We start from the raw sequence: 8,719 nt of genomic DNA, 5'->3' as shown, positions 1-8,719 counted from the left end.
CACATGCCAGGGGCACCCACAGGCGGGCTGGACGACGGTGAGCCAGGAAGCATAGCTTAGGAGACACCTCTCCCCAGCGGTGCCTGGCCCTGGGAGCCTGCCAGAGCCCCACCTGCATTCTGGCATGGAGCTCAGACACCCACAGCTTCCCTGGAGACCCCATGCCACCAGATAGGCCACATGTGGCCTTAATGCCAGGCCTGGAGGAAAGAAGCCACCTTCTTTGGGGACACAGTTCACGGCAAGGAAGCCCTGCCAACTCACTGTTTTTCCTGTGGGTACAGACAAAGCAGGCAAGAGGCAGGAGGAAAAGCTTCCGTGCAGACCCCACCGCAGCCCCGGAGGACAGGTGGTCTGCCTTCACAGCATGCAGCTGGCCTGAGGTGGCCCCCACACATCTCACACTGCTCCGGGAGACGGTGAGCGCCATGGATGAGAGACACATCCATTTTTAATAAATAGTTTATTTATCCACAGTTGCTATCCTGACAGGAAGCCTGTCATCGTGCTTCACCCTGGCTGGGCTGGTCACGAGAACAGGACTAGCACCTGGACTCCAGCCTACCGCCACCGCCGCCCAGACAGAGAGGACTGAGTATTGCTCAAGTGAGGGAGACTGGCGCTTTATTAAGGAGACAAAAAACACCACTAAGCCCAGAAAGAGGCAGCTGGAGTTGCTCCTTCCCCAGCCCCAAGTCAGAGCCGCACGGCGGCCGGCAGGGGGCAGTGTGCAGCTGCCGCAGCGTCTGCCCCACCGCAGCTTCAGACCCGGTGGGGGATGCGTCACAGTAAAACGCGTGGCTTCGCTTCAGGAAGCAGCAGGCACTCCACCCTGTGCCCCAGAACCCGCATTCATTCTCCTCTGATCAGTGCCTGGCTGCAGGTCTGGTCTGAAACTGCAGCTTCTGCGAGGTGTGCCGCTGGTGGCCCTTGGTGGCCGGCCCGGGGCACGGGGCTTCCGGACAGTTCCCCTCCAGTCACCTGCTCTCTTAGCATCGTCCTTAGGACGGAAGCGCCCACCCGGCCGAGGTCAGGCTCTCTCCCCAAACCTTGAGCTCCCAGGTACCCCCAAAGGCACATGGACCAAGCCATTCCCGTCCCTGCCACCCCACCCGCTGTCCCTGACCCACCTCCCAGGCCGCGCAGCTGTCGCCCACTGGTGGCCCCAGCCTCGCGCTGGCTGTGCAGGCCCCACTGCTGCTGCCTTGCGGCTTTCTGTCCGCAGAGCACGAACCCTCTGCCCCTCTTCTGCCAGCAAAGCGGGCACAGGACGGGCTGCGCACCGGCTCCCCCACCTGAGGAAGCCGCTCCCCTTGCAGCCAGGCAGAGGGCGGCGGTCAAGGCAAGTGTGAATGCAGCACCGCAGTCTGGCCACCCTGCCCGGACGGCCGACGTGGAACAGGCCCTGAGCGGGGCCTATCGCTCTGAGTCAGAGAAGGAGGAGGGCTTAGTCCATCTCCACACCAGCATGTCTTCCCCAGCCACTCGGTGCGACTCCGTCTGGATCCGGGACTCGTTGGAGGCCAGGAACTCCACGGCGCGGTCCCACACCCGCTTCATGCGCCTCCTGCAACAAGAGTGGGGCTCGACGGGGGCTGGGGGGAGCTGCCAGGCACTGACTCGACAGCTTCTGAGGACGGCAGCTTCCTCAAGCTCCCCTGAGTGAGGCTTTCACCAGAGTGGAGGGCTGAACAGTGGATGTGGAGCGCTGCACTGGGTCTGCTGCTCCAGGTTGAGACCTGATTTGCAGCAGCCAATCCACGGGACCACATTGTTCTGTCAACTGGCTCCCGATGCCTCCTGTGGGCCAATTACAGAGCAACCACAGGGCTGCAGGCCCAGCTGCAGCACTCTGTGGGCTGGGGATGAGCAAAGCATCCGACTGGAAGCCCAGGCTTAGGAAGCAAAGCCACAGGGAGCGCCCCATCCAGGGCCAGAGAGCAGGAGGGCCTCCACTCCTCTCAGAGTGGGTCGGGCAGCTCTAGGGCAGACCAGGAAGGGGGAACAGTGTATGTGGGACCAGCAGCCATCGCAAAGACAAACGGAGGTGGCAGGGTGGGGTGCGGGGGCTTCCTGCCTTGGGGGTGAGGCCACACCTCCCTGGGCCTAAGGTCCAAGAACAAGGACATCTACCTCATGCTTGGTGCCAAAGAGGAGGCAGTGACCTTGGCCAGTGCCCATCCCGCAGGTAAAGAGCCTGCAGGGCAGCTGACTCCCACTCTAGGAGCTCCGCTCCCTCAGCCTCTCACAACTGGGTCCTCAACTACCTCCCGCACCGATGCTGATGGGTCCTTCTGTGTGCAGCGCCTGGCTGGTCGAGTGGACGGAGCCCACGGGTGTGGGCCGGGTCCAGTGCTGCATGGAGCACAGGTGACCAGTGGCGGCGCTTGCTCTGCACTAAGGTGAGGGCCAAGGCAGGGCACGTGCACTGCCTGCCTCACAGCCTTGTTTAAGGGGCTGAATGCTCTGGTGCCAGGCAGTGACTGAGCCCTGAGACGACCTCCTTGGCACCCTGTCCCCTCCCTTAGGACTGCTCTGACCTAGTGCCACACATCTCCCTTACGATTCCCGTCTGGTGCCTGGCTCTCCAGAACAGATGCTCCCGCAGGGCACAGCTCTGTCTCCCCAGTTCGATGTGTGGCACATGCAGGTATGGAAGGGCCAACCATGCCTCCACCTCCCTTTGATGAAGACAGGCCTCCTTGGGGCCAAGCAGGTAGCACGCAGTCACACAATGCCTCCTGGCCAGCGTCGGGACCGGCCTGAGCTGTGAGCTGCCCACTGCATGGTGCAGGCTGTTACTGGCCCTCGCTGTCCCCACAAATAGGAGGCGGGGCAGCAGAGACCCTGAGGACCTGGCTAAGCGTCTCCTTGGTCGGTGCCAACTGCACCTACACTGGTCATTTCTGCAGTTTTTACACTTTACCATTCTATCCAGGTTCCTTAAGGCTGGGCCCTGGCTATAAAACCTCTCCATACTCAGTGCCCCTTAGATAGTTGCTGCTGTCCCTCCAGTGTCACCCTGCCTGTAGGAAGAGGAGCAACCCCACAGCCTCTGTCTCTGGGATCCTCCTGTGCCACTGCTGCAGCCAGGTTGGGGTGACAGAGACAGCAAGCACCCGAGGGCCTGCCCTGCAGTCTGCTGTCCTTGCTTCCTGCCTGGCTGGGAGGGCTGTGGGTGATAGGAAGCCACCAAGTACCTCCCTGTGCACAGGGACCCTTCACGGTCCTCCTGGGAGCACAGAAAGGGATGACGTCCACACAGACCTGCTGGCGGCACCACACAGAAATGCCACGAACATTTTGGAGCTCCTTTTCCTGGAAAGCAGGCTGTTTGCTGATCTCATCTCTGCCAGCCACGATGAGAAGCGAGCTGTGTGCAGAGCTCAGGGCAGGGCCAGACCCCAGGGCTCCCACGGCCCCATAGATGACAGCATGCAGAGATCAGAGGCGACACCACGGAGGGCCCTGCTGACTACCGCAGTACCTCGGCCCCCCTAAAAGACTCCCTTCACCGGCTCTGGAAATTGACCAGTGGGCTGCTGGTCACTCTCAGGCACATGCGCACATGCACTTGTGTGCTTGGGGACCAGGCCACAGGACTGTAGCTGATGGGTTTGCTGACTGGGTCTGCTGAGTATAAAATCCTCCCCCGCTTTACTGGAAACAGATGTGCAGGCAGACAAAACATGGATTCTGGTTAACAAGTCCCTGGGATCAGGTCCCTGGAGCAACAGGGAAGGCCTGCTTATGCTTGGAAGAGTGAAAGAAGGCCCTCTCCTCCCCTGCCAGCTGTGACCAGTCAGACACTATTCCACCTGCTCCTGGCCACCACCCTGTGACCTGAGCAGGCAAGGAGAGACTCACAGAGAAGGACCAGGCACTGGCTGGCTGTGTCCAAGCCCCTGCTTCTCTGACCTATTCCTGGGCCCTCTCAGCTACAGCCACTACAGGGGATGCCCTGTCCACACTGGAGCCAGCAGGAACCATGGTCTCCACAGAGGAACAGGCCATGCTCTCCCATGACCCCTCAATGGTCCCACCTGCCCAGGGTGGGGACTCACCGGCTCTGTGGCGGGATAAGGGAGTCGCGCACGTGCAGGATACCCACGTATGGGTAGCGCTCCATGTCCTGCTCCCAGTCCACGTAGTGGTCCTGGACCACATCTGCAGGGAGAGCACGCTTTAGGCAAGGCTGCTGCAGGCGTAGGCGGCCCCTGGGCCCGGGGACCACGCACCTATGATCTTCTTCACCATCTCGTACATGGCCTGCTCCTCCTCCTCCAGCTTCCGCCATCGGTACTTCAGGAGGATCAGGAGTCCCCACAGGAAGGCCAGGCCTGGGAGGGAACAAGCCCTGTCAGAGCCTGGTGTCTGCAGAGGCTGAGGGGCCTGCCAAGCATGGTCTGGGCCCCTACTGTGTGTCAGCAACAGGGCGAGTGTGCAGGAAAACAAGGACATGGGCACAGGAGGACAGGCAGGCTATGAAGTGATCATCATCCTCTCGCCGCTGTCACCAGAGGCGTCCCCAGCGTACAGATCTCGTCCCTCCCCACCTCGTGGCAGGCTTTCATCTCCTCCCCTGTGAGCCTGAATGCCACGTTTCATACATATATACATGCCAGGCCTTTGTATTCCAAGATGCTGCTGCGGTAATGATTTCCAGCCTGCTGAGCGGGGAGGGCGGTGTGCGTGGCACTGGCTAGCTCGGGGGCCTGTGCTGTGCTGTGGCCTCACCTTCAGAGGCACCCTGAGGTCTCTGTTCAAAGGCCAGAGACACTGGCAGGTAAGACCCCCTCTCCCTTCCAGCCCAGCACCCCCAGTCCTTCCTGAGCTTGTCAGGTATCTGCAGCTCTCCAGGAGATGTTTGCATTTCTCAGGGAGTGGAATCAGGCCAGCCCTGCGGCGCCTCCTGCCCAGGGAGGCTCTGCACGCCCGCCCAAAGTGGCAGGCAGCACCGGCTCCTGCCCAGTCCAGATCCTGCACATGGAGACTGACAGTCCCTGGCTGCAGCAAGGACATTTCTGGTCATCCTGATGCTCCCGCCACCAATCTCCTGAGGTAGAGACAGCCGAGGGCAGAGGCTGACGTGTTCATCTCCTCTGTTTTATGACAAGACCTCGCATTCGAGGGATGGAGATGATCCCTCAGTGGGGAACTTGTGTAACGCATCCCTCATGCCTCTGAGGGCCGCAAGCCAAGTCCAAAGCCAGAGCCGGGCAGGGTGGGACTTACACCAGAAGAAGATGAGCACGTGGGTGACAGCAGTGAGCAGGGCGCGGCTCAGCCGGCAGCCAACGCCCATACGGGGGTGCGCAGACTCCAAGCAAACCACCTTGTCCACAGACGTCACCAGCTCAGACGGGTCTTCCCCTTTCAACCTGCAACAGGACACAGGGCTCTAATGGCTCCCAAAGCTTCAATGAGCTGATTGCCTAAGCCCCATCCAACCAGGAGGTGGCAAGAGCAGGACCCAGGGCCCGACTGGCTTATAGAATGGGCCTGGTATCTTGCGTGCTCTCTCCATAAAGTTCCCATGTTGGCTATTTAGAATAAAGCTTTACAGACGGCAGCAAGCTTGAACCCCTACTGTTAAAGTGACGTCCCCCTCTGTCGGGTCTTTGACAGCCTCTCTCAGCGTGCAGAAGATTAAACTGTAAATTGGATTCCCACCTCCCAGCACAGAGAAATGGAAATGTTTACTGAATCCCTGGCTTTGCGAGCGCATGGCAAGACAGAAAGACAGAATCTGGGAGGCTTGCGCTTTTGCTCCGTGATGGGCAGCCACATGAGCTGTTTAAGTATAAAGATCATAGGGCATCGTGAGGTGCGGGTGAATGGAAACTACCCGGCTCCCAGGCCCCTGGAGGCAGCAGGGCGTCTGGGCACTGGGACACCTGAGCCTTCTTCCAGAGCCAGGGCTCACTGTCGCGTTCTGGAATGGCTGCCCCCGGCTCCCAACAGTGGCCATCTGAAGAGCTCAGCCGCTCCTGGCCGCCCTCCCCAGTGTGCGAAGGCGAGTATCCTCATTCCTACAATACGCTTCCTCCGGCACTGTGGAGGAGAAAATCCATCTTCTCTTCTGCCTTTTCTAACACAGGAATGCATTCTGCCACTCAGGGCCGCTGTTTTGTAAGCTGGCGAGTTTTAATCATGCTATGCATCCAGTTAGCAAGCTTTAGACCACGCTGCCCGTGGGGCTTCTATTGGATGCGCGGCTGATGGAATTAGTAATTTGGGTGGATTAGAGAGGAAATGAACAAAACCCTAGAGTGTCTTTTAATACCAGTCGCTGGAGCCGGACGGAGATCCTGACAAACACCAGGGCGCAGGCAGCGGCCAAGTGACGCCTGCTCTTCCACGTGGGGAGCTGCCTGGGCCTTTCAGTCTTCTGAAAGGGTTTGCTATCTCTGCTAACAGTGCCTGCCCATCATAAAAACGGGGCGGAAACTGCCTGGTCAGAATCAAATCCAGTATTTCCGAAGCAATTTCCACACCGGGCAAAAGCATCATACAGAATCATTTCATCTACAAATGAAGACATGTACTGCAGAACCACCTGGGGTGGAGAGTGAGGAGGGTGGACGGGGGCCTGAAGGAGGAATGGTGGGTACCAGGCCAGCCCCCAACCCCTGGATCAGATATTTCCTGAAACTGTATAGCTCTGCAGCCTAAACCACCTGCCTTCTGCGGCTCTAACCTCAGGGTCGGCAGGGACAGCGCAGGTGCAGGCCGGAGCCGCTGGGGTCAGGCTGCCCTCGGCTTCCCAGCTGTGACACCTGCGCACTCACCAGATGCCCACGTCCTTATTGCTGCTCAGGATCCAGGTCAGTGCTGCTTCAAACTTGGAGGAGGAGCTGCTGGTCACATTCTGTTGGGGGAGGGGGGACTCCGTTCTGCACCTGCTGGGAGCGTCCGGAATCCCCGAAACCTCGGCTGCGGCTAGAGTAAGAAGCCCTCTCCCCTGGCCTCCACATGCCATCCCCCCCTCCTGGCCCCCAGCACACAAACGCACACCAACCGGCAGGGAGGAAATCTGCAGCCCTGAGAGGCAGTGCAGGAGTGTGGGGGTGGGGCGAGGGGTGGCATGGAAGGGATGGGATGGGGGGGGGGGGTGAGGGCTGCCCCAGGGCTGGAGCCTTCTCTGGACCGCGCATCCTCCTGCACATTCCCGACCCTCTCTAGCCTCAGTCTCATCTATGCGATGCAGATGGAACTAGACAGCCCCAGAGATCCTTGTGGCCTGCAAGAGCCCCAATTCCACCATCCAGAGGCCATGCGGACACTGACACGGACTGAATGAATTACAAGAGTTCTAGAATGGGCAGGTTCCCCGCACCCTGAAGCACTGAAGTGTGTGTGTGGGGTGCACAACAGGGCCCTTTAAGAAGGGGGCCTGAGTCAGATGTGGAGGTGTACCCTGTAGTCCAAGCATCTGACAACCTGAGACAGGAGGATGTTGAGTTCAAGCCCAGCCTGGGTAACTTAGTGACTTAGATTCTGTCTCAAAAAACAAAAATAAAGGGGTGTGTGTGTCTCAGTACAAAGGCCCTGGCTCCCATCCTCAGTACAACACACACACACACACACACACACACACTCTCTCTCTCTCTCTCTCTCTCTCTCTCTCTCTCTCACACACACACACACATGAAAGGAACAAAGGGGGCTGGCTGCCTGCAGCCATTGTGTGCTGCGACAGGCAGCAGGGCAGGAAGCAGTAGCCAGCTCTGGGGCACGGAGCCCACCACGGCCGCCTTATCTTAGGTAGCCTAACGCTCCACTAAGCTAAGAAAAAGAGCCTCCAAAAGCCACAATGCAAACACAAGACAGAAAGGGAAAACCCGCAGGGCTTGAGGATCAGTAGCAAACCCCAGCCCTTGGAACAGAGGCCGCACAGCCTACTCACTGCCAGGTACTCCTGGGCTTCCAGAACAGGAATGCATTTGCTTTTTAGATTCTCTGGATTTCCACACTCAAAATTACCTAGGAGAAAAAAAGACACATTCAAACAGAGAAGAGGTGAAAAAAGAATTACTCTGAAAGGGACCAAAAATGCGGCAGGAATCAAGCCATCAGCTCTAATCGCGTGCGTGTGGCTGGTGGCTCCCGCCTTCTGTGGGGCATCTTCACTCTGCAGCAAGATCAAAAGCCACTTAGTTTGGATCGATTCCAGATCATTAAAACCTGACCTGCAAAGCAGTGTGGCAATTTGCATTAAATGACTAAAAAGCTGCCCAATACCAAGGTCTGTTTGCAATTGATCCCTAAAAGGATCAGACAGACAGGTGCGGAAGGCACTGGAATGGCACTATAAATAAACGAGCCTGGGAAAAAAGAAAGGCGTGGAGGCTGTGGGCACCCCAGGGTGCTGATCATGACAGGCTGGCAGCCTGGACGGCCCAGCCCACAGTCTGCAGTGGTCCCGGGCAGAGAGGCACACCACGGCCCTGTGGACGCAGGGTGGAGTCGTGCTGCGCAGGGTCCAGACAGCAGCTCCCTTGGGGCACCTTGGCAGGCTGCATTCCACCTGGTTCCACTGGGGCTGCAGGAGCCTCTGTGTGGCCAACTGGCTGGACTCTGGCTGGCCAGCACAACTATGGCCTCCTCCAATGGCTGTCTGCTACCAGGCGCTACATCCTGAGGGCAGCTGCACCAGACAGTCGAGAGGGGCAGGGCTGGTGTCTCAGGACCCTTATGCTCCCTCATGCCCGATGGC

At 58.9% G+C, this 8,719-nt stretch overlaps 1 protein-coding gene across 2 annotated transcripts in view; it reads right to left on the bottom strand.

The window, feature by feature from the left end:
• Positions 1-607: 607 nt before the first annotated feature.
• Positions 608-8,719, bottom strand: part of Lemd2 (LEM domain containing 2) — a 14,440-nt gene continuing 6,328 nt past the window's right edge. For both annotated transcript variants that reach the window (XM_023720854.1, XM_023720851.1), the window contains 6 exons: positions 7,910-7,986; positions 6,792-6,871; positions 5,236-5,381; positions 4,239-4,340; positions 4,065-4,167; positions 608-1,567 (listed from right to left, as the gene is read on the bottom strand). In XM_023720854.1, coding sequence (XP_023576622.1) covers positions 1,417-1,567; positions 4,065-4,167; positions 4,239-4,340; positions 5,236-5,381; positions 6,792-6,871; positions 7,910-7,986 — 659 coding nt within the window. In that variant the 3' untranslated portion in view covers positions 608-1,416. The remainder of the gene's footprint in view (positions 1,568-4,064; positions 4,168-4,238; positions 4,341-5,235; positions 5,382-6,791; positions 6,872-7,909; positions 7,987-8,719) is intronic.

This window comes from Octodon degus, unplaced genomic scaffold (assembly GCF_000260255.1).
Source record: "Octodon degus isolate 3935 unplaced genomic scaffold, OctDeg1.0 scaffold00005, whole genome shotgun sequence".
Lineage (NCBI taxonomy): Eukaryota > Metazoa > Chordata > Mammalia > Rodentia > Octodontidae > Octodon > Octodon degus.
This window is presented reverse-complemented; position numbering and strand designations above follow the sequence as displayed.